The sequence below is a fragment of the Schistocerca gregaria genome, chromosome 1, assembly GCF_023897955.1.
Source record: "Schistocerca gregaria isolate iqSchGreg1 chromosome 1, iqSchGreg1.2, whole genome shotgun sequence".
Taxonomy (NCBI): Eukaryota; Metazoa; Arthropoda; class Insecta; order Orthoptera; family Acrididae; genus Schistocerca; species Schistocerca gregaria.
In genome coordinates this window covers 17,000,330-17,027,428 of record NC_064920.1, presented here as the reverse complement: position 1 = coordinate 17,027,428, position 27,099 = coordinate 17,000,330, and the positions used below count along the sequence as shown (strand labels likewise).

At 41.8% G+C, this 27,099-nt stretch overlaps 1 protein-coding gene across 2 annotated transcripts in view; it reads right to left on the bottom strand.

Moving 5' to 3' along the window:
* Positions 1–27,099, bottom strand: part of LOC126328052 (kanadaptin-like) — a 224,401-nt gene that overhangs the window by 31,273 nt on the left and 166,029 nt on the right. For both annotated transcript variants that reach the window (XM_049995979.1, XM_049995987.1), the window contains exons 6-7: positions 19,085–19,279; positions 1,481–1,660 (exon numbers count right to left, since the gene is read on the bottom strand). In XM_049995979.1, coding sequence (XP_049851936.1) covers positions 1,481–1,660; positions 19,085–19,279 — 375 coding nt within the window. The remainder of the gene's footprint in view (positions 1–1,480; positions 1,661–19,084; positions 19,280–27,099) is intronic.

The following is a 27,099-nucleotide window of genomic DNA, read 5'->3' as shown; positions in this document are numbered from 1 at the left end:
CCAGTCATAGGTATGTGAAAAGAGCACACTGAACTGCAAATTCTGCTTGGATACACTTCCAAACACAAAAGAGAAGGGCTTGTGCTTATTATTCATGTCTATTAATTGCTGATGTGTGTATTTAACCTTTAACTATGCTGTAGAAATACATAAATTAAATCTCTAAATAGTTTTCATCCAAGTTAACTGTTCATAACCTGTCTACCTTTTTACTTCATACAGTTATTTGTCTGTCATGTTTATGTCACCTACCAACACTACAAAGAGTACAGACTCCCTGTCATCTGAGAAGTTTCATTCTATCAATATTATGAAAAGGATAATTGCTACTCACCATATAACAGTGATGCTGAGTCACAGATAGACACAACAGAAAGACTGTCACAAAATGAGCTTTTTTGCCAACAAGGCCAAAAGTAGACAGACAGACAGACACACACACACACACACACACACACACACACACACGCACGACCACAGTCTCTGACCAGATTCTGGCTTCAGGTGCCAGACACTTTGGTCGTGTGTGTGTGTGTGTGTGTGTGTGTGTGGTCCATTTTCAAGAAAGGTCTTGTTGGAAAAAAACCCGTTTTGTGACAGTCTTTTCGTTGTACCTATCTGCGACTCAGCGTCTCCGCTATATGGTAAGTAGCAACTATCCTTTTCATAACATTGTTTCATTCCATCCTGGATTTTATATCATTTAAATTTCATTCTATATGTCAAATCTTTCTGCGCTATATGAAGAGAACTAGTGTGCTGTTAGACACAGCAAACTTACTGTTTTCTTCCTCTCGTCCTCTATCTTTCTTTCAATAAAATAAAACCTTTTACATCTGGTCAAGAGTGATACTACTGAGACATTGCAATAGTTAACTAAACAACTAGAGGGGAAGCAAACTAAATCAATACATGCTGTGAATTCAATCCCTCCAAAATTCAATTTCAGTGTTTCATTACTGTGCCACTTTTTTGGTCTATCTCAGCTAATATTATCTAGATACTTTCCATAGTCAAAAGAAAATGAGACAGATGGAAAAAAGTAAGCAAACTGTTTATTACTTGAAAAGTAATCAGCACAATTGTTAACACATTTGTTCCACAGTCAATACTTTTAATATAAAAATGTTTATGGCTGCCTACAGACTTACGATTGAACTTATGTCTTCATCCAAAGCATACAGACTGCCATGAATCTCTTCCTTCAGGGTGTAATCATGATTCTGTATGCATTTTCAAACGTTTTTGCATGTAGTCATTGACCACCTTGTCTCAGGAGATTAATTTGGCAATAATAAACAGTTTAATTAATTTTCCCATCTGTCTTTTTTTGTCTGACTTCATCTTACACATATAACGACGTAAGGTATGCTTTCTTACATTTTTAAAGGAACAACATCAGAAGACAAATGTGGACATGAAAAAGAAAACCTAACGAAGAAGTATTTAATTATAAAGTGAGTGAATATGGTTTAGTTACCTTGCTCATCTGTTCTTCCTTTACTTTTCTTTTGACTGCGGCAACTAATGCAGCTCTGTTGCTAGTCTGCAGTTTTGATAGCTCTTCACTAGGGACGAGTTCGGGCAAGCTGGCTGGCTTTGCAATATTCACCAATTTCCGCAAGTGATCACCTTCACTCCTGAGTGACTGTAATCGAATCTGTAAACAAAAATAAGTCTGTTAGTTTATTTACGATGTTTACAACAATTCTGATGTACTGTGTTCTATAGACACATAGTACTGTCTTAAAAGTCATAAAACTACTCATGTACACTGAAGCTGTTTACTACATATTCTACCTGCAGATTTACACTTAACTGCAGAGGTCAAGCTACACACTTCTTGGTTCCTTCCTAATCCCCTCAAGAATCACGTATCACCTATATTGTCACTCTTGTCAGATTCTTATAAAAAACTGCACACACCAGTGATTATTAGCCTTATGAGAAATATCTCATGCAGTGCACTTCAGATAATATATCTGCCAGTAACCGATACCATGCACGGGGCATCATTCTGCTATATGAGGACGGCAATAGCAGTTACGCAGGTTAGTGCAAGAGGTACCCACGAGTGATAACTTTCATCAACTGCCAGCAGCCTGAAGAGCACTTCCTGTCAGATCACTGCTGCCAGTGGTATGCACCATACAGATAAAGGCAGCCGTAAAGAGCCTTCAATCTCCAGTGATTTGGTTTCAGAGTCAGGTGTAGGTTTGGTAGATGGAAGAATACCACTGGGGGGGGGGGGGGAGTATAGTGGGCAGGACACTTCTAATTTCAGGGCACGACACGAGGTAATCGAAACCCTGGTGGAGAATGCAATTCAGTTGCTCCAGTTCCGTATCATACTGAGTTACGAGGGGACTGCTCCTCTGTGGCTGGACTGTCGAACTTTGGGAGGTGGTGGAAGACTGGAAAGGTAAATCACAGGAGATTTGTTTTTGTACAAGGTCGGGAGGATAATTATGGTCAGTGAAGGCTTCAGTAAGACCCTCGGTATATTTCGAGAGGGACTGCTTGTCACTGCAGATGTGATGACACACTGTACGGAAGGGACTTCTTGGTATGGAATGGGTGGCAGCTGTCAAAGTGAAGGTTTTGTTGATGGTTAGTAGGTTTGATATGGATGGAGGTACAGATGATGCCATCTTTGAGGTGGAGGTCAACATTTAGGTCGGTGACTTGTTGGATAGAGGAGGACCAGGTGAAGCAAATGGGAGGATAGTTGTTGAGGTTCTGGAAGTATGTGGGTAGGGTGACCTCACCTTCGATCCAGATAGCAAAGATGCCATCAACCCAAAAAGCCACCTTCCTAAAAGCAATACCTCCACTTCGACAACTGCCACCCATTCCATACTAGGAAGTCCTTCTGTACAGTATAGCCACCCCTGGTTGTCGCATCTGCAGTGATGAGCAGACCCTCTTGAAATATACTAAGGGTCTGATTGAAGCCTTGTACAAAAACAAATCTCCCATGCCTTATGTATCCTGTCTCCCACTACCTCCCACAGACCCACCGTCTGGCCACAGAGGAGTATTCTCCCTATAACTAAGTAACACCCAGGACTGGAGCAACTGAATCGCATTCTTCGCCAGGGTTTCGATTAATTCTTGTTGTGCCCTGAAATGAGAAATGCCCTGCCCACCCCACCCACAGTGGTATTCCGCCATCCATCGAACCTACACAATATACTCGTCTATCCTTATACAACCCCTGCTCCCAGGGGTCATACACCTGTGACAGACTTAGATGCAAGACCTGTCCCACAGATCCTCACACCACCACCTACTCCAGTCCAATCACAAACATCATCTATCCCATCAAACGCAGGGCTACCTGTGAAACCAGTCACGTGGTCTACAAGCTAAGCTACGTAGGCACGACAACTGACAAGCTGTCTGTCCGCACGAATGGCCACCGACAAACTGTGGCCGAGAAACAAGTGTGGCCGAGAAACAAGTGTGGCCACCCTGTTGCCGAACATGCTGCCAAAGGTGATATCCTCCATTTCAGTGACTACTTCACAGCCTGTGCCATATGGATCCTTCCGACCAACACCAGCTTTTCTGAACTGCACAGATGGGAACTTTCCCTGCAATACATCCTACTCCCTGTAAGCCTCCTGGCCTCAACCTTCATTAGTCGCTGTCCTCACCCGTCCAGCCTCTTCCCTGCTTTCACTCCAGCACTACACAGCCACCATTCCACCACCACACCAAGTCTTTTTTATTTATTTCTCTCCTTTTCCACTACTCCCCCCCACCCCCCAATCACCCCAATCGCTGCCCACCACCCAACCTGCAGCGCTTCACTGTCCACCATCCCCGCCATACTATCCCTCCCCACCCCCACCCCAACCTCTTTCTTTCCCCCACCCAATCACCACTCCCATCGTGCACTGGTGCTGCTGCTCGCAGTGTAAATTCAGTTGCTCGAGACTGCAGTCGTTTGTGTGAGTTGCGTTTGCGTGAGTGTGTGTGTGAATGTGTGTGTTTATTGTTGACAAAGGCCATTGGCCAAAAGCTGTAAGTGTCTATCTGCGACTCGGCAATTCCGCAATATAGTGAGGGCAACTTTCCTTCTCATAATATTGTTACAGTCCATCCTGGGTTTTCCGTTGTTTAATCCTAAATTTAGTTATACATTAACTTTTAGAAAAAAGTAAACATGAAATATTTAGAAACTGCTGCTGAATATAGAGAGTGAAATAAAAATTGGATTAATTACCAATAAAACAGAATTTTTTTTCTATTTAAGCCACAACACTGTTGTCAAAAACTTGGCATTGTGGTCCTAAAGTCCTGTGAGGCCCTCTTACACAGTGATAACATGGCTGCTGCACACAAAATGGACAAATTACTTTGATATCAAAATACCTTATTCGTGACAGACAGCCACGGACCTCACCATGCTGAGATGGCTCGCAGGCCACAACGATACAGTCAGTGAGATGGCTCGCAGGCCACAACGATACAGTCAGTCATACTGTAGGAGCAATTGCATTGGTGGAGTGTCTGTGGAATGGCAAGACAAACACGTGGTTCCTGATGAGGGACAGGAGTCTTTTCAGTAGTTGCAAAGGCAATGCATTTCAGTAGTTGCAGAGGCAACTGTCTAGATGATTGACTGATCTGTATTTGTAAAATTTAACCAATATTATCTTGCTAACTGCAACAGCGAATGGCTAACAGCTGGGGGAAACTACAGCCATTATATTTCCCACAGGTATGCAGCTCTACTGCAAGGTTAAGTGACGATGGCATCCTCTCGGGTAAAATATTCTGGAGGCAAGAGAGTCCCACATTTGAATCTCCTAGTGTGGACTACCACGATCAGGAGAAACAAAACAGGCATTCTACAGGCCACGGTATGGAATATTAGAACCCTTAATGGGGTATGTAGGTCAGGTAATTTACAAACGGAAATGGATAGGCTGAAGTTAGATACAGCACACACAGCAATGGTGATGTCTATGACGATCAGACATGCTGCCCACATCTTAGAAGAAGACCAACAGATTCCTCGGCAACTGCTGTCTGCAGGGCTTGACATGCTCCTATCGACAGCACTACAGACAAAAGCAGATTACGCCATCTTCGTTTACACATACTGCGTGCAAATGGGTCCATCTATCGAGCTCTGCCCGTGTCTTGAAAAACCTGCAGTGTGACAACAACTACGAACACTGCACAACATTGTTAGTATTTCCTACAGCGAGTCGAACAGGCTCATAGCGATACTAAAGATTTGTATAATTTTACTTCACGGAACATATTGTAAGTAAATGTTTTGATGTTTCAGTCATTTTAAAAATGTTTGAAGTGTTCAAGGTTTGCCCAACCCACCTCATACACACTACGGACACAACAAACATTTCTGGTGACAACAATGATCTGTGTGGATTGGATCCATGGGATATGATTAAATATCACTGACTTCAAACGACATTACCTTAATAAACATTTTTTTCTATTTCAATAGTTTGGAAAATAACTAAAATTTTTTTTCTTGCATTTTAAAGCCAAGTGTGGACCCCTCCTTTTCATTCTTTCAATGCAAAACACGTCTACTAGATAGAGCACAAAATTCAACTAGAGAACCAGTTTTCAGCCTACTAAATGTCAGGTGGACCACAATGTTCTTTCTTTTTTTCACAGGTAGGAGTGTGGTGATTTTTCTTGTGTAGGAAGCTGTTTCTCCAAGTAGAGCCCCAAACCTAATCTATGAGGACGTCACTAGGACAATTGATGATATTTTTTAGTCACAGATCTGTGTCGATGCTGCACATTTCATGTTCTTCCGTTTCTGCTGTTACAATAATCAGTATCACAAGGAATGGACCGATGAACTCGAGGAATGACTAGTAAAGGTAAATTTAACTATGCCCTCGGATTTCCTTTTGAAGACAAAATGCTTTCCAATACGATTATTCAGAGCACTGCTCACAACAGGATACGGGCTGAGATTTTAAAGCATAACAATCTTAGTCTCTAAGCGGCCCATAACTGTTTGGCACCTGTTGGCAATAGCTGCAAGCTGGGGCATGAACTGTAAATGAAGTTTTCTTGCAGTTTCACACACTCTCATATCTGTGCAACACATGACTATATACACTGCTTTTCCCACCAAGCTGAATGCCAAAATCGCCGTAAGTCAGGACACACACAGCAAGTTGGTAGCAAAAGAATCATAAAAATATAAATTCTGTTTCACATAACTGCGGATAGATTTCAGAAAATGAAAATCAATATCATCTCACACTCTGAATTCTCACCCACTCCTCATGGCAAAACTCACGGGAACCACAGATGCAAGCTAAATAATTGCAGACCTATGTGCACAGTGCAAAATTTTGCTCATTCAGATTAGCTTTCCTCAAATCGATGACCAGCAAAATGCTCCATAATTCACACATCATATGAAGCCGGTCTTCCAAAAGTCAGATATGACAATGACATGCAGAGGAATTACTGCATCTGTGCGTCTCTTCAGAGATTTGCAACTGCAGTGTACTGTTGTAGTTAGACACCACTGCTTTAGTCGCACTAATTAATAAATGCACATATAAGCAGTTGGGACACCCTAAGCTACAGGTATCATGTCTGCACCTCACAGTCTACAATGGTGAAGGTATCTCTGTTCTTGTGACATATACTTTGCAAGCAAAATATAAAAATATGATTACATTAACACAATTCAAGCTAATTTGAGCATAATCTAGTCCCAATATTTTTGGCACGGGCGCATTTAATTTGTACAGTTTAGATATTTAAGGTAACGTGCATGCTATCAGTAATCAAGTTTCCAAGGCCAGCATTCGGCAACTGTGTGAAAAATACAGACGTTTGTTCAATGCCATATTGAGACACCCAAAGAATTTTCTAAAGGGCATTACGCTTGAGGACATTGCTCCACCAAAGTTTTACTACACACATCCAGTGCCTCGCACTATTTGGGATGAAGACTGGAACAAATTGGTGTTTTCAAATCCTTTTCTGCAAACCAATGGGCATCTCCTCAGACAGACTTTGAGTAGTTTCTAAAGCTACACTTTATGATTAGACAGGTATCAATTCTTTCAACTTTCACATATCAAGGAAATTGTGGATCACCTTGTAGGTGAATGATTATTTGACAACATTGATATTTATGCTTATCTCAAACCTGGGAATCATGCAATCTGTAAATATAGGCTTTTGATAAATATTAAACCCGTTGAGAATGACACAATCCATAAGTGTAAGCTTTTGATAAATATTAAACTCTATCCCATCGTTAACTACAGGTCCTCACATCTGTGGGTGCATTAAATGGCTTTTTTCAATTTGAGTGTACACAGGGCAATAAATTTACATCTTACTCTGGCTAACTTTCAAAAAGAAGTGTATATCCTAAAAGAGACTGATGGCAATAATGGTTATAACCCCAACATAATCGACAATATAAATGAGCGCAAAACGAAAAAGACAGTTTCCACGTTGATGAGGTCCAGGAACAAAAGGGATGAACATAAGAGATTTATAGCTATTCTGTTTCTAGGAAACATATCTTACAAAATGCAATGTGCGCTCCATGAACGTGACTAATGTAACATTTTCCACCAACAATAGCTTCAAACGGAATTTTGTTTGTTTCAGCAAAAACATTTATAATAAGCTATTGCAATCAGGAGTTTATCAATTGAAATGAAATGATTGCCTGGCATATAACATAGGGCAAACAGGTAGGTCTATAGCCATAAGTTATAAAGACCATATGCCATTGAGGATGGGTATGAATAAGAATGGGTCAACGTTTACTGAACAGATCATCATAGGACGACATACACCCCAACTTGTTAACGACACTGAACTATTGTGTAAAGAAGAAAAGGGTATGAAATTAGATTTATTGGAGGAGGTGCAGATATACAAGCACAAAAAGTTTGACAGTAGGAATTTACTGAATGATCAGTGTTATTTGAAAAGTTCCAGCTTCCTTGAAGGTTTTCAGCCCATATTGGGCATAGCAGATAGGCACTAGTAGTTACTCAATTGTGCTATACGATTGTATGATTATCTTTTGAGATAAACTAATGTTTTAGGACAGTGCTCCTGTAGGAATTTATCATAAAGAGTCATGAGCTGCTTTTATGTTAACAGTGGTCTATGTTGAGACGAATATGTTAATGTGTCCTTTGTCACCATGTACCATGTTACCGCACTCATGCGCTAGGGTGCTAGTCGTAGAAATAATGTCAGTCACTGGTAGTGTGGCTATGTAGAACGACTGTTATTTTGATGATTTTTAGGACTTCTGAAGAAGGCTATATTATTGTAGCAGAAACCATGGTCAAGGTTTAAAATAAACATAATTTAGTGCAACAGTGGGCTGTTTTTGATTTGAGGCGACTTTACACATCTGCCAGTGGTATATATGTGTACAAAGTTACATTGATATCTAACAGTGTCTTTTAGGTGCTTCACCCTTTTTGTCGCCAGCATATGTGAGTCTGGTGAAATACCCTTGTTTTCAAGAAGAATATAATAATTCCAAAGAAGGCAAGCACTGATAGGCATGAGTATTACTAAACCATTAGTTTCATAAGCCTCGTCAGAAAATACGAACACGAATTATTTACAGAACAATTAAAAAACTGGCAGAAGCCGACCTCGGGGAAGATCAATTGGAATCAGCAGACATATAGGAAATCGTGAACTGATACTGACCCTTTGGCATATCTCAGAAAACAGGTTACAGAAAGCAAAACCTACATTATAGCACTTGCAGATTTAGAGAAAGCATTTGACAACGTTGACTTGAATACACTTTTAAAAATTCTTAAGGTAGCAGGGATAAAAAAACTTAGCAAGAATAAAATACTGGAAGCAAAAGGTAACCTATGACATTTACGCAAACTAGATGCAGCTAAAAACATCCAAGGACAGGAAAAGCAAGAAGTAACTGAGAGGGGAGTGAGGCAGGACTGTACCTTAGAGATCAGAAACGAACACCATATATTTGCATTAAATTAGCCAGCCAGTCCTTCATCCCTGTGTGCCTGTAGACTTGACTCTCGAGTCTCTGCCACAGCCCACTCGTCATCTGAGATGGCATTCGATGGTGATGAGCGAGTTGTGCTGCGGGAGTGGGACAGGCACAGATTTCAGACGATCTAGGTATTGGTTGGTGTCTTTAATACAGGAGGGAAGGCTTTGTACTACAGGTTGCAGGTGTCGATCAACTAAGGCGGGTATACGTTTGGTTAGCAACAACTACTTCACTTCTGAAGTGCAGATATAAAAACAGACCAGGGCTACAGCCATCGGAACCAGAATGGCTACTTCTTATGTCAACATTTTTATGGGTCACTTGAAAGGGGCTTTCCTGGGATCCATAAGCCTTCGGCCCCTGGTTTGCTTTAGGTACATTGATGACATCTTTGGCATATGGAGTCATGGCAAAGCTGAGCTGTTAAAATTCCTCGAGTCTCTAAATATCTTCCCCCAATTAAATTTCACATGGTCCTATTTCAAATTCCACACCATTTTCCTTGAAACTGATCTCATCCTCACAAAAGGTCAGCTACACACTTATTTCAACATTAAACATACTAAAAAAACAATGATACTTACATTTTGACAGTTGCGGTCCTTTCCATGTCAAACATTCCCTCACATACAGCCTTAGCATTTGAGGCAAGGCCGTAAACTTCAGCCTCCATTTTTTATATCCAATTACTTAAATTTTCAAAAATTTATTACTTTCATAAAAATGAATAATAAACTACACAACTGACTGCAGGTTGGCATGACTAAATGAATATAGAAACAACACTCTTTTTTGTCACAGTGGCATTGCTCTGTGCCCTGTTTTCATTTGATTCAGCCAATATGTTTCCTCATAGTGGAGATGGGATAAACAAGTATACAACATTTCAAGTGCAATTGTGTTCTATGAATCAATCTTATATCCTTCACATTCTTATAAAATATACACTCCTGGAAATTGAATTAAGAACACCGTGAATTCATTGTCCCAGGAAGGGGAAACTTTATTGACACATTCCTGGGGTCCAATATATTAAAAACAAAGATTCCAAGACTTACCAAGCGGGAAAACGCTGGCAGACAGGCACAAGAACAAAACACACAAACACACACACAGAATTACTAGCTTTCGCAACCGATGGTTGCTTCTTCAGGAAGGAGAGGGAAAGACGAAAGGATGTGAGTTTTAAGGGAGAGGGTAAGGAGTCATTCCAATCCCGGGAGCGGAAAGACTTCCCTTAGGGGGAAAAAAAGGACAGGTGTACACTCGCGCGCACACACACACACGCACACATATCCATCCACACATACACAGACACTGTGAAAGCTAGTAATTCTGTGTGTGTGTTTGTGTGTTTTGTTCTTGTGCCTGTCTGCCGGCGTTTTCCCGCTTGGTAAGTCTTGGAATCTTTGTTTTTAATATATTTTTCCCATGTGGAAGTTTCTTTCTATTTTATTTACATTCCTGGGGTCAGATACATCACATGATCACACTGTCAGAACCACAGGCAACAGCATGCACAATGTCGGCACTAGTACAGTGTATATCCACCTTTCGCAGCAATGCAGGCTGCTATTCTCCCATGGAGACGATCGTAGAGATGCTGGATGTAGTCCTGTGGAACGGCTTGCCATGCCATTTCCAACTGGCGCCTCAATTGGACCAGCGTTCGTGCTGGACGTGCAGACCGCGTGAGACGACGCTTCATCCAGTCCCAAACATGCTTAATGGGGGACAGATCTGGAGATCTTGCTGGCCAGGGTAGTTGACTTACACCTTCTAGAGCACGTTGGGTGGCACGGGATACATGCGGATGTGCATTGTCCTGTTGGAACAGCAAGTTTCCTTGCCGGTCTAGAAATGGTAGAACGATGGGTTCGATGACGGTTTGGATGTACCGTGCACTATTCAGTGTCCCCTCGACGATCACCAGAGGTGTACGGCCAGTGTAGGAGATCGCTCCCCACACCATGATGCCGGGTGTTGGCCCTGTATGCCTCGGTCGTATGCAGTCCTGATTGTGGCGCTCACCTGCACGGCGCCAAACACGCATACGACCATCATTGGCACCAAGGTAGAAGCGACTCTCATCGCTGAAGACGACACATCTCCATTCGTCCCTCCATTCACGCCTGTCACGACACCACTGGAGGCGGGCTGCACGATGTTGGGGCGTGAGCGGAAGACGGCCTATCAGTGTGCGGGACCGTAGCCCAGCTTCATGGAGACGGTTGCGAATGGTCCTCGCCGATACCCCAGGAGCAACAGTGTCCCTAATTTGCTGGGAAGTGGCGGTGCGGTCCCCTACGGCACTGCGTAGGATCCTACGCTCTTGGCGTGCATCCGTGCGTCGCTGCGGTCCGGTCCCAAGTCGACGGGCACGTGCACCTTCCACCGACTACTGGCGACAACATCGATGTACTGTGGAGACCTCACGCCCCACATGTTGAGCAATTTGGCAGTACGTCCACCCGGCCTCCCGCATGCCCACTATATGCCCTCGCTCAAAGTCCGTCAACTGCACATACGGTTCACATCAACGCTGTCGCGGCATGCTACCAGTGTTAAAGACTGCGATGGAGATCCGTATGCCATGGCAAATTGGCTGACACTGACGGCGGCGGTGCACAAATGCTGCGCAGCTAGCGCCATTCGACGGCCAACACCGCGGTTCCTGGTGTGTCCGCTGTGCCATGCGTGTGATCATTGCTTGTACAGCCCTCTCACAGTGTCCGGAGCAAGTATGGTGGGTCTGACACACCAGTGTCAATGTGTTCTTTTTTCCATTTCCAGAAGTGTAGCTTTGTTAGAGGGCATCTGATTCTGTCATTTCACTTGTCAGTGCTATTTTACAGCAATAACATTGTGTACTTATCTGTACTAAAACCACGAATAAGCCATAGCCAGCATTATACTCCTGCACGAATCAGCAAGAGAGAACGAGCTGACAAATATGAAGTGACAGCAGTGCCACAGTTCTCAGACTCGTACTTGTGGGAATGACAGTGGCAACCAAGGCAGCCCACTGATGTAACAGTGGTGCTTTAATTCACAAAGTATGCAACCTGAACTCATACTAACTCTGTTTCTGATCAAGCAAAAAAGGAAGCTGTGGATGAATTTGGAATGCGAATCAAAGAAGAAATGAAAGCTTTAAGGTTCATCAATGACACAGTAATTCTGTGTGAGACCAATAATAGTTGTTGTCACCTTCAATATACTCTCCCCAGCTCTATCCCTCAAATGCTCCACGTGAATTTACCGTTGATGGGAACAGCACTGGCAGTCTTCCTCTGTGAGCTTCTTTATGACACATGCTGCTCTTTATTTTATTGCCTCAACAAACTGAAATCTTGTTCCTTTTAGTGCAGATTTGATCTTGGGGAATAGACAGAGGTCACATCGTGCTAGGTGAGGCAAATAAGGTGAGTGTCTAACACTGAAATGCTGTAGTTTGCTAGAAACCTCCTTGCAGACAATGCTGGTATAAGGCAGTATGTTATCTTGATGCAGAACCCATGATTTATTCTTTCACAATTGAATTGTTTTCTTCTTATTTTCTCACAGAGTTGAGCAAGAATCTCAAGATGGTAATGTTGATTAATAGTGAAACCTACCAGAGCCCAGTGAAGATACACTATTCCATAAAAATTTAATAAAAAGTATCATTATCGCTTTGAATCCTGATTTGCTCATTTGACTTTTTTAACTTTCGGTGAAGCTGTACCTTTCCAATGCTAGTTTCTGAATCATAAGTGAAAAATCGATTTATTACATTATCATTCTTTCCAAGAAATTTGAGGCAGTTTCAACAGTATTCAAAGTCTCAGTACAGACATCATCTTTTTGTTCAATCGTGAGAAGTTTTAGCATCCGTTTCACATATTTTCTCATGTTTAATTGATTACATAAAATTTGTCTTATGCATTCTTTGTCAATTCCTACAATTTCAGCAGTCAATAGAATACTCAGCCGACAGTCAAATCAAATCAGATTACTTACTTTTTCAATATTTTCAACTGCTTTTCTTGTAACAGGGCATGACGGGTTTGAGTGACCTCCAGCATCTTGAAATTGCTGGAATTACTCAAAATTTAGGTACGCGATAAACAGTCTTTGCCGTACTCTTCTTTCAGTAAAAGACAGGGATAAGCAGCAGTTTTTTCATGTTACATGTCAAATTTCACATCAGTTCATTGCACTATTATGACCCTTATCATTTTTCCGGCAACTATTACACAAAAGAAGGCCACTGCTGTACTGATTTGTCTAGAGACATCAGAGCTGCCACACTCGACTCAGAGTGCTTCACGCTTTACAGCTATTGGTCTTTCATCTTTGGTGCAGGCGTACTTATTCTGTCACAGCATCAGACCCATTATTTTATAGTCACACATTCAAAAAAGGTATTTGTCTGGAGTGTTACCTTATAAGGAAATGAAAAATGGACCATTTTGGAAAACTTGTTGGCTCATAGTGGTTGACCATTTTAGCAAGTTCCCATTTGTGGTGCCTATTAACTCTACCACATCATGTAGCACTATTCAAATACTGTTCACCATTTTTTGCATTGAAGGAATGCCTGAAGTTGTCGTTATGGACAGAAGACCTCATTTCACGTCATGTGACCTTGAAAGTTTTATGAACAAAATGGAGTTTGTCATCTAACAGTGCTCCGTTTCACCCCCAGTCCAATGGAGAAGCAAAACGCTTCATACGCACTTCCAAACAACAAATGGTCAAGCTTTGCACCTCCCACACACGGGAACAGGCGCTGCAACTCTGTCTCGCCTCCCATTGCTCCAATCCACACGACGGACTATCAGTGGCGGAACTTCTGCATGGCAGCTGCAATCGGATGCTGCTTCACTTTTTCCACCCACCACAGCATACGGCTCCGCCAATGGCCTGCAAGTATCGGTTTGCACTGTGTGATCTTGTTCTTTACAGGGTTTTGGGCCGATGTCAGCACTGGGAACGAAGCGATATCCAAAAACGCATTGGCACATACATCTATGAGCAGGCCTCAGTGATTTTGCAGAATCAACTTCGCATTTCTTATTTGCCGTGTGATTCTGTTGCTTTTCTTCCACCAGATTCATGGCTTCATGGGGCCACCTGGCTTTTGCAGCCGCCCGCTGGTGCCACCACGGCAACCAGGACGAGGCAAAGGACAACTGGTGGCTGACGGCCACATTCTGTGTCTCAAACGCTTGGCCGAGGCGTTGTGCCCCGTTTGACTGCAGGTGGAAGCGACATGCCGTGAAAAGGCGAACACTATTGTGTATACAAAAGCCCTCGAAATATTGTGTAACAAACTAAAACCGAGGTGTGAGACGAGCCTTCTCCGGAGAATACCTTTGACAGGGCCTCGACAGTTCTGTCTGCTGTCGCAGGCAGAAAATAAATGACATGAGGAAAATGAAACAGATCATCAGTTGCCAATAATTTAAAAAAAGTAAAAGGGACCAGTAAAATCGACGTGGACCTATTTTCGAGGCTGTGTAGGGACCGACTTTGGCAAAAAACCAGTGCACAGCACGATCTACTGGACCAAACGTTGGCAGCAGGCCGTGGCAGTGTGCACCAAGCAGTAGCCCACCGGCAGCCTCGTGCAAGGGATCCCCCAGTGAGCGTGGCGTGATGAGTGTCGGTAGGTGCCGCCACAACTAACTTCTGCCGTCGAATATATGTAGCACTACACAGGCATTCTTCAGAGGCAAAGAGATAAATACTGGCGCCAAAACCTCTGCGTCAGCAAAAAAATTAAAAAAAAAAGGGTGGGAGATGGGCCTTTTTTTCTCCACATCAAGTTTTGACCACTGCACTTTCGTACATTATCCGACAAAGTAAATACAAATTCCATATTGTTCATCTTAGAATGTAGCAGCATTGCAATGTACTACTAAAATCCGACTGGCGAGACTGTTTGGGATGTATGTTAACATGGCCAACTCTACGTTCTGAATTTTTTCCTACCTGTGAGAAGAGATGGTTGCTAATAGGAACTTTTATGAACTGTGAATCACATGCAGTATTCTCTTCACCAAAAGAATAATACGAATATAAACATTTTGCCATGTATTGTTTTGTGTTTGGTAACTCATTTAAATCGTGTCTGCCTCATAAACTAAGAAACTAGAGTGAGACAACAGCAAATGCAGAAGAATATACCTGTCATGTTATGTTTATATTCGTATTATTCTTATGCCTAATAGTGTCACAGTCAGAAATGAAGCACGGCAATTGACTAGATTCTTAAATCTACGATGGATCTAATCTCTGTGCACAATGTTATGTACTAAAGAGGCGTCTGCAAAGATTTTCAAATGGAGAAAAATTTTCGCTAAACTCTCGTTCAGATTTTCTATCATATGCAGTATATTATTTGGTTCTTGTTGATCACTATCAAAGAAAGCAGCAATGTAAGTAACAACAAATAGCAGTCTCTTGCCATTGTTTCCCTAATGAGACTATTTCCTTTTTTTAGCTGTAAGCGGCAGTAGCGCGCACAAAAGCAAGATATGCCGCGAGCTGCGACAGGCTGTAAACACTCATTATCAGAATGCGACAAACAGTGCATGACACATTACAGTAATGCATTTTCAGCTTAGAGTGACATAAACACCTATAACAAAGAGAACGGTGCTTATCAGATCGAAGAAAAATAAGCAATCAATTCAAACAAGAAGAAGCACGTGAAAAAGGAAGGGCGCCTCATGCATAGCAATGGCTACCTGGTAAAGCTTAACTGCTAAGCTTACGACTCGAACCAAACTACTGTAGCTGTATCGTCATACATTCGACCTAAATTGTGTCTCATATTACAATGGACCAACTTTGTTTCAATTTGGAGGTGCGCCCTAAAACTTTTCTCTCTCCTTGAATTTCGAGTCTCAAATTTCAGGTGCGGCTTAGATTTGGGAATTTTTTTTTCCTTGATTTCGAGTCTCATGTTTCAGGTGCGGCTTAGATTCGAGTAAATACGGTAATTCACTGGATAAAATTAAAACCATATGGTCAGTTGTGAAGGAACTTTCTGGTCAGAAGCACAAGGTCTACAGTATCAAGTCAGTTCGTAGCACAAATATTTCTGTTACTAATAAGTCAGATATGTGTACAGTATTTAACAATCACTTTTTGAGCATTGCTGATGAAATAAATATAAACTTAGTTTCCACAGGGAATCATATAACGCCCTTGGGAAATGCCTTTCCGAGATTGATGTCTGAAATACTCCTCTATGATATTGATATGGAGGAGATTGAGTCAATAATTAAATAACTGAAGACTAAGGACTCTCGTAGATATGATGGAGCGCCTGGCAGAATATTACAGTACTGTGCTGCACATGTTAGCCCTGTATTTAGCCATATTTGCAATTTTTCCTTTCGGAATGGTCAGTTTCCTGAATGATTAAAGTACTCAGTAGTAAAGCCGCTCTATAAAAAGGGAGAAAGGGATAATGTAGATAATTTTAGACCTATTTCTATGCCATCAGTGTTTGCTAAAGTTATTGAGAATGCTGTGTATGTAAGGATAATTGATCATTTTACATCATACGACTTGCTATCAAATATACAGTTCGGCTTTAGAAGATGTTTAACAACTGAACATGCTATATTCTCTTTATATGTGTGGTAATGGATGGGTCAAACAAAAGGTTTCAAACACTAGGCATCTTTTTTTTGATTTTACTAAGGCATTTGACTGAGTTGATCACAAAATATTGCTCCAGAAGTTGGACTATTATGGAATACGGGGAGTAGCTCACAACTGATTCGCCTCTTGCCTTACCAACAAATAGCAATATGTCATTATCCACAGTGTTGAGAATGGCTATGATGTGGAGCCTGAGTGGAAGCATTGTCAAATGGGAGGTGCACCAGGAATCATTGCTGGGACCACTCTTGTTCCACATTTATATAAATGATATGCCCTCTAGTATTAAAGGTGATTCTAAAATATTTCTAGCTGCTGATGACACTAGCTTGGTAGTAAAGGACATTCTGTGCAACACTGACACTGTTTCAAATAGTGCAGTTCATGACACAAGTTCATGGCTTGTAAAAAATAAACTAACGCTAAGTCACAGTAAGACTCAATTTTTACAGTTTCTAAGACACAATTTAAAAAAAAAAAAAAAAAAAAACCAACAATGTATAGATTTCACAGAATGGGCATACGATTAGTGAAACTGAACAGTTCAAATTTCTAGGTGTTCAGATAGACAGTAAATTGTCGTGGAAAATCCATGTTCAGGATCTCATTCAGAGACTTAATGCTGCCATTTTTACTATTCAAACGGTATCTGAAGTAAGTGATAGTTGGACACAAAAAGTAGTCAACTTTGCTTATTTTCAGTTGCTTGTGACCTGTGGTTTTGTACTTTGGGATAATTTTACCCATTCTCAAAGGATATTTTTGGCTCAGAAACAGGTGGTTTGTGCAATACCTGGTGCAAGTTTATGAACCTCTTATCGAGCACTGTTCATTAGTCTGGGTATTCTGACATTGGCTTCACAATATATATATTCCTTACTGCCACTTCTTGTTAACAATATTAGCTTATTCCCAGGAATAAGCAGCTTTCACTCACGTAATACCCGGCAGACTTCCTTAACTTTTGTGCAGAAAGGTGTGCAGTATATTGCTGCATCCATTTTCAATAAGCTACCACAAGAATTTAAAAATCTTAGCAGTAATCCACGCACTTTCAAATCGAAACTGAAGAGTTTCCTCACAGGTTGCTCTTTCTACTCTCTCGAGCAGTTCCTTGAAAAATTAAGCTGATTCCTGTGTTATATTGTTGACTGTGTTTACATAAACTTCTGGCTCGTATTTTTTTGAGTTTCTAAACATTTTATTGTATTTGTTATTACTTTTAAGTTCTAATTTCACGTACTGACAAGTTCCATGACCTCTCAGATTTGCTCCAATGGAACTAGATGTGTAAAATAAATATACAAATAAGTAAACCCAGCATATCAGTCTGGGCCAGCGTGTTGGGATGGCACTGTCACTGGATTCTGTCAGAAGTCCACAGCCAATGCAGCCTTCACAGTTCGCACAGGAGATCGATTCGTGGTACGTTACCAGAACCGGCTGCTTATGGGATGGACACGGGGGATCTCTCTTTGGGCTGTGGGCCCAACTCTTCGTCATACATCTGCCCTGGCCACTCCGGGAACAAGTGGGCCCAATTGTGCCTATTTACCCCAGCAGTTAGGGCTCTGTCAGAAATGACTGTATGTTCACTCCCTGCAGTTGGCATCAGTACCAACGCCTTCCCCTAAGCCGAGTCGGAGACTCCCCTCTCCAGTTCGCCACTGTCGGTGCCCGCACTGGTGCTCCTCACCACAGACTCTCGACATCCACACAGTTCTGCAAGCCCTGTGCAGGTCCTGCCCACCGGTCACCTCGGTGCCCCTCCAGTCACAGCATCATGGACCGTGACACGCACGCACGCGAGGAGGATTGTAATAACCTGCCCGTTACTACACCTGTCACCCGCAGCAGACGTATGTCGGGCTCCTACAGCAGGAGAAGTGGGCGCAGACGTTTAAACGGCACAATCGACTACCTGAGGCAGCTGTCAGGGGCAGCCATTCTCACGTGGCATACACTGGCAACGCCTGGTGTGGAAAGTACCTTTACGAGAGCACGCATGTGCCTCCGATCCCTCAGTTGTTAAATGAGCTCGAGTTGTGTAAACTACTTTCACTGTATACTCGTCAGTGTCCCTAGTAGGCTGGCTGTTGTGTCATTACCTCTGCTGGAAGAAGGTTTGAGAATACCAGAGCATTAAGGAATAACAGATTGAGAGCATACGAGGTAGTGTGCTTCTCTGTCTACCCACAGATACACAAGTGAACAAAGTATTCCACTTACACATTAACACACAAACAAATACAATATACTGAGCTTCCAAAAGATCCATGAAAATGAAATGTGATCTTTCAAATACAATTAAACAGAACATTGTGCTACAATACTAATAAGCATAAAGAAAATAACTATGAAGTGTGAAAATGTACTCCAGGAACATACTTTCAAATTGGACACAGCTTTTTTATCAACAATACCACATGACAACTGTGTCATGTATGCATCCAGAGCATCTTCATTATCATCATCATCATTATCCACAGAATCACCACTATTACGAGAAAGTTTCTGCGCTGCTATGATGTACTGTTTTTCCATTTCTTTTATCTGTTGCTGAACTTCATTGTACTTCTTGAGCTGAAAAACAAGAACATACAATGAAATCATCACAGTTGTAAGTGAGATCTTGTTGCTGAATTATCTCAAAGTGTAATATTGTGGCAGTATTGAGACCATATTACAAGCTGAATTATGGCTGAACAACATAATTTCAACACAAACAAATTGTCTGCAGTTTTTATTTTGGCATCACATGCTATTCAAAATGTGTAAAGTAAAAACACCAACAAACCTAAAACAAATACAGTAGAACAATGTGATCCTTCCACCGTCACAATTAGGATTACAATATGTCGAAGAAATTTTTAATTCTAGTCGTATTATGTAGTAGGTGCCACACTCTTAACCATCAACTACTTTCAAATAGTCCACAGCTCGAGGTCAGCATTGCTGCCTTTATTACCTGGGGTCAGAGGGTTCGATTCCTGACCAGGTCAGAGATTATCTTCACACAGGAACTGGGTGTCTTGTGTTGTACTCATCATTTCATCACATCTTCATTGACATATAAGTTGCCAAAGTGGCATCAAAGAAAAAGACTAGCACTAGGCAGCCAAACTATCCCAGCTGTAGTCTCCTGGCCAATAATGCAAGATGATTCAGTTTTTACTTTATAAGCACACTTTAAGACAAAAAATTTCAAATTCTGCCAGTACTTTACAACTACAATATTGTATTTCATAACTAAAGATTTCACAACTATAACACAGCAAAAATTTAGTAACTCCTAATCACTTCTGTATTGTCATGCATCTGGTCTGTGGATATCTATGGAGATACAATGTTTTAATTATGGTTTTCACAGGGATGTGACATCGATAATACAGGCTATTTCAAAATGAATATAGGGGTTTTAAGGCTTTGCAGCACTTATGATATTCATTTGATGTATTATTTACAATTGTATGTTGAATGTAACAATGCTACAATGTACTCATTTTGAAACATATTGCACACTTGGGTTTACACAAACGTACCATACTGGTACATCAAAAACATGTGGAAAATGATGTTTTACATCAAGTTCACAACTTACATAATTAATTTATCCACCAAAAGTGAAACTGATGTGGACATAGCACAACAACAAACCATTTTTCTTTTACTGTGATTGGCAGCGGCACTGAGGAGTAACAAACTTACTTTCAAACTATTATTGTCTCAATTAACAACAAAAATATTGTCACAGAGTGATTGAATGTGGGTCATTTCATGTCACAGTACTATAACACCACACAGAATGTACTACAATTTTCAAGAATGTTACTTTATATTTGAGAAGATTCTAGAAAGTTCCAGAACGTTAAAGAACTTTTCAGAAGGTCCAAGAATGTTCCATAACAGTGGCATGAATAGAATACAGCCTAGCTCAACAGTGTATGGTCCAGAACGTCCCAGCCACAGCAAAAATTTTAATTCGTTTCTTCTGCTTTGATAATTATCATTAATAGGTGGAGTTTATGCAAACATTGTTCGAAATTACGCAAATTCAAATTGGTTATTTGAAAGAGCCATTTTAGCAGCAAGAAATGTAGTAGTTTATAACACAATTAACCTTTCAGGGATACCACATGGGGGTAAGCATGAGAGGGTTGCTATACGAGTCCACAAACTAAGAGAGAGAGTCGAGTAGGAATTAATTCAGTTAGTTGACAGATTCGGAACCCCTAGTACTGAACATCCCGCTGGAGTACTCATAGTCGCAATATCAATAACAAAATTTCTGAGAAAAAGAAAGTTCATAATAATGATTTCTATGATAGGGGTACTGGAATCTGGAAACATATTTCTATTGCTGTCATTCTGAGAGAAGGTGATAATTTATCCAGAAAGGTGGTAACCATTAAAAATTACTAAAGTTTTAAACAAATACTAACAAAGATATAAAGGGGCTGGCCAGTACTTACCTCAGCTCAGTACAGCCAATAGATACACAAAACAGAACAGAACATTTTTATCCTAGCTTTCAGAACTTTGTTCCTTTGTCAGGGAGGAGAGAGGGGAAAAAGGTGAAGAAGGGAAAGTGGATTCAGTTACTCACAACCCAGGTTATGAAGCAACTGCGGAAAGATAAACAGGGAGGGTAGCAAAGATGGATGCATGGGTGTCAGAGGGAAGCCGAAGATATTCTACAGTAAGAACTGTGCCAGCTTCAAACCAAAGAGGATGCATACAGAAGTAAAGAGGTATATAGTATAAAGATAAACACAACTATGTAGGATTAAGAGATGCATGAATGGCTAAAGAGGAAAGGGAAAGAGGAGAAGACTGAAGAGTAAATGGGAGTGAGATTGGTTAATGTAGGTTCAGTCCAGGGCGATGGCGGGATGAAAGGAGGTGGTGGAGTGCAAGTTCCTATCTCCGCAGTTCAGAGGGACTGGTGTTGGGTGGGTGAAGCCAAATGGCACATATGGTGTAGCAGGTTCCTAGGTCCCTAGAATTATGCTGGAGGGCATGCTCCGCTACTGGGTATTGGACATCTCATGCACTCCAGCATAATTCTAGGGACCTAGGAACCTGCTACACCATATGTGCCATTGGGCTTCTCGCACCCAACACCAGTCCCTCTGAACTGCAGAGATGGGAACTTGCACTCCACCACATTCTTTCATCCCGCCATCCCCCTGGACTGAACCTACGTTAAACAACCTCACTCCCATTTACTCTTCAGTCTTCTCCTCTTTCCCTTTCCTCTTTAGCCATTCACGCATCTTTTCATCCTACATAGTTGTGTTTATCTTTATACTATATCCTCTTTACTTCTGTATACATCCTCTTTGGTTTGGAGCTGGCACAGTACCTACAGTAGAATATCTTTGGCTTCCCTCTGACAACCATGCCTCCATCCTTGCTACCCTCCCTGTTTTCCTTTCCCTGTTTCTTCATAACCTGGGTTGTGAGTAACTAAATCCACTTTCCCTTCTTCCCTTTCTTTCCCCTCTCTCCTCCCTGATGAAGGAACATTTAGTCCGAAAGCTAGGAACGTAAATTTTCGGTTGTTTTATGTGTATCTATCGGCTGTACTGAGCTGAGGTAAGTACTGGCCAGCCACTCTATCTCTTTGTTAGTATTTGTTTCACATCTTTATATGAGATTTTCCATTAATTAATTATAAAGTTTTAAACAATCATTCTTCTTCCTCAGGAGCAATGCCTTTCCGGCTGGTTGGAACTGATCCTTAACAGGAAAACTCTGTCAGCTCTTATGTCTCAGAAGGGAGGCTTTTGTCCCTGCCTTCCCACAAATGCATTTTGAGTCAGAAGCTTACAGAAGTTTAAAGCTTTAAATGGGGATTCAATCTGGGCTTCAAGATGGACCAACCGCTGCAGCAACATCACCGTTGTGCACTTTTCTTTCGACAGGCATTTCTCCCTTTCAGCTCAAGTAGCAGTTTATCTGTTCATCATCTCAAACAGAATGCAGGAATGTCACTTATAAATGCATGCTATTTTGTTTGGTCAGTGAGTGCAACTATCTCGTGCTGGGAATGGAAACCGATGGCATCAGCTGTGTGGCGAGATTCACCAGAATCTCCCACTTTTTCACTTCTCTCCAGCTCGATTGAAGTTCTGTGTACATAGTTATTGTTTATTTACATGTGCTCTGTGTCATTTTATTACTGTCTAACATCAAAGATGACCGCCCACAGCTAAATACTGTGTTTTGCTTAATTCTAATTTAAGAACATATCAACATTTTTTGGTACTTCTTACTTATTTCTTGTTAGAGCGGAAATATCCCCCCCCCCCCCCTTTCCCCCTATCCAACACTTCAGGGACCACCTGCAAATAGAATCATTGCTGATGTCTTACGCCACCGAATACTGGATAGGTAATCAACTGAAAATGCTGGCTACCTGCCAATATTTACTGCACCTATAAACTGGGGCAAGCTCCTTCCAATTTTGCTGCCTGGTACTGCAAGAGCTGTCAAAGAGGGGGGGGGGGGGGGGGTGAGGGTATCCACATGCTGATGATATTAATTTAAAAATTCAAAGCAGGACTCTTGCCAAGGAAGGAATATGTAAGTCAATTGATTCAAAGGTTGCTGCAAATGAAAATGTTAATTTTCGAAACGAATTTTTGAATTTGGTGCAAGTACGAGGAATGTGATTATCTCAGTGTCATATGAAGCGATGGAAGTGCCAAACTGGAAGTTTTAATCACAACAGCAAAAGGATCCAGCTTTTTCCATCAAGTACAAAACCTGATCTGGGACAAAAATGCTAAACAGACTGTGTATAAATCTGTCTCCTGCCAATTGTGACATACAGACTGGAGACCTGTATCATAAATAAGACAGAAGATAGTCAGATACAGACATGTGAAATGAAGTTCCTCTGGTCAGCTGTACAGAAAACCAGGAGAGAGAGAGAGAGAGAGAAATTAATATTTAAGGAGATCTGCACATAACCTTGACCACAGAGGAAAGCATGAGTGCTGCAAGTCAAGTGTAGTGAATGCATATGACTTGAGCTTCAAGTTAGTATCTGGAGATGGAGGTACCAAGGAAAAGACCAATTTGGCAGCCTTGGGAGAGATGGATAGACCAGGTTAATGAACATCTTGAGAGGAGAGGAGCAATGTGTAATGCATTGGAGAGAGAAAACTATACCAGGGCAGAAATCAATGGAGGGCAATCATTCACAAAGTCGCTGGAACAAAATTATGGTGGCAATTATGATAATGATTATGATGATGCATGAGGAATGCCTTTAGATGGTTTAAGATTAAAATAGTATCACCAGTTATTTTGTTGAGAAATTTAGCTGCGCCACAATTATGTAATAGAACAAGAATGACTGTGAAACAATTACCAAACAGTATAACTGAAGCAAAATTAATGACAGAAAAAGATAAAGGAAAAACAGAATTAATGCTGATGATGTTGCTGCTATTCATTTTAGCAACAGGTAGCGCTTTCTTTCTACTCCGCTGATGAAAGATGGTCACACAGAAACTTTAATTTCCCCAGCTCAGTACAGCCGATAGATACACAAAACACAACAGAAAATTTTTATCCTAGCTTTCAGAACTTTGTTACTTCGTCAGGGAGGAGAGAGGGGAAAAAGATGAAGAAGGGAAAGTGGATTCAGTTACTCACAACCCAGGTTATGAAGCAACTGCGGAAAGATAAACAGAGAGGGTAGCAAAGATGGATGCATGGGTGTCAGAGGGAAGCCAAAGATATTCTACAGTAAGAACTGTGCCAGCTTCAAACCAAAGAGGATGCATACAGAAGTAAAGAGGTATATACTATAAGATAAACACAACTATGTAGGATGAAGAGATGCATGAATGGCTTAAGAGGAAAGGGAAAGAGGAGAAGACTGAAGAGTAAATGGGAGTGAGATTGGTTAATGTAAGTTCAGTCCAGGGAGATGGCGGGATGAAAGGATGTGTTGGAGGGCAAGTTCCCATCTCCCCAGTTCCGATGGACTGGTGTTGGGTGGGAGAAGCCCAATGGCACATATGGTGTAGCAGGTTCCTAGGTCCCTAGAATTATGCTGCAGGGCATGCTCTGCTACTGGGTATTGGACATCTCCTAGGCGGACAGTTTGTCTGTGCCCGTTCATGCGCTCAGCCAGTTTAGTTGTCATCATACCAATGTAAAAGACTGCAGTGCAGGCATGTCAGCTGATAAATGACATGTGTTGTTTTACCTGTGGCCCTGCCTTGAACTGTGTATGTTTTACCAGTAGTGGGGCTGGAGTAGGTGGTTGTGGGGGGATGCATGGGGCAGGTTTCGCAGCGCGGTCGGTTACAGGGGTAGGAACCGCTGGGTAGAGAAGGTGGTCTGGGAATATTGTAGGGTTTAACAAGGATGTTACAGAGGTTAGGGAGGCAACGAAAGGCAACTCTGGGTGGTGTGGGGAGAATATTGTCAAGGGATGATCTCATTTCAGGACTTGACTTGAGAAAGTCATATCCCTGGCGGAGTAATTTGTTGATGTATTTGAGGCCAGGATAATACTGGGTGACAAGGTGGATGCTTCTGTGTGGCCTGGGGGTAGGAACATTGTTGTTGGACGGGGAGGAATGTATTGCTCAGGAGATCTGTTTGTGGACAAGGTTTGCAGGATAGTTGCGGGAGAGTGTAATTGTTGAGAGATTCGTCACTGGAGCAGATACATTTGCCATGAATACCTAGGGAAGGGAGCGTTTGATGTGGAATGGATGGCAGCTATCAAAGTGAAGGTACTGTTGTTTGTTTGTGGGTTTGATGTGGACAGAGGTGTGGATGTGAGCTTCAACAAGATGATGGTCAACATCCACGAAGATGGCTTGGGTTTTGAAGGACCAGATGAAATTCAGATTCAAAAAGGGGTTGAGGTTATGGAGGAAATTAAGGAGTGTTTTTTCACCATGAGTCCAGATCACAAAGATGTCATCTCTAAACCTATACCAGGCCAGGGGAAGCAGCTGTTGGGTCTTCAGGAAAGCCTCCTCCATGTGGCCCATGAAGAGGTTGGCATAGGACGGAGCCATCCTGGCTCCCATGGCCGTTCCCCTGATTTGCTTGTAAGTCTGGCCTTCAAAAGTGAAGTAATTATGGGGGAGGATCAAGTTGAGTCTGATAAGGAACTTAACTTCCTAAATAATTCTGAGAGGAAAAGTGAACTAGAAGTACAGTCTGAGACTGCAGACATAAGTGAAAGTTGCATTTGCGAGCACACGTGTGTGTGTGTGTGTGTGTGTGTGTGTGTGTGTGTGTGTGTGTGTGTGTCTATTGCTGACAGATGCCTTAATGGCCGAAATCTATAATTGTGTGAATCTTTCTGTTGTGCCTTTCGTGACTCAACATGTTACCAATGTGGTGAGTAGCAACTTTCCTTTTCTAATATTGCTACATTCCAATCTTGGACATCCCATTGTTTGATTTAATCATTAAAATATTGTTTTATTAATTTTATCCTTTTCTCACAGCCCTTTACATGTAGCTTAGTCTTTTTGTTGTGCCTGCCTGAGACATAATCTTTCCTCTGCACGGTGAGTAAACCCATCCACCACCGATACCTGTAACTGTCCTTGGTTCCCCTGTTGGGTACTGTAGTGATTTTGCAGTAGTTGTGGTTGTGCAGATATGAGTGCTTCAAGGGATCATTACCATACTGTGGTGATCACCAGGACAGATGTCTTTTCCCATCAATGTAGAGTTCAAGGGGAAAAATTTATGAGGAGAAGGTGTTGGGGTTCTGGAGAATGTGGACAGGGTGTTCTCACCTTCAATCCAGCTCATGAAGATGTCATCAATGAATCTGAACCGGGTGAGGGGTTTGGGATTCTGGGTGGTTAGGAAGGATTCCTCTAAATGACACTAGAATAGGTTGGTATAGGATGGTGACATGTGGATGTCCATTGCAATACCATGGATTTATTTGTAGGTGGTGCCTTCAGTTGTGAAGTAATTTTGAGTGAGGATATAGTTGGTCACGGTGGCCAGGAAGGAAGTTGTAGGTTTCGAATCCATCAGGCATTGGTGTAGGTAGTATTCCACAGTGGCCAGGGCACGGGCTTTAGAAATGTTAATGTAAAGAGAGGTGGCATCAAAAGTAATGGGCATGGCACTGTGTAGTATGGGAATAGGAACTGTGGTGAGTCAGTGGAGGAAATGGTTGGTGTCTTTTACACTGGAGGGCAGGTTGTGTGTTATTGGAAGGGTGTTGGTGTATGAGAGCAGGGATTCTCTAAGTTGGGAAAGATTAACTGGCTAGAATGAGGCATCCAGGATGGTTGGGTTTATGGACTTTAGGAAGCATGTAGTAGGTAGGAGTGTGGAGAATGGTAGGGACGAGGAGAGGGGTAGACTCAGGGGATAGGTTTTAGATTGGTCTAAAG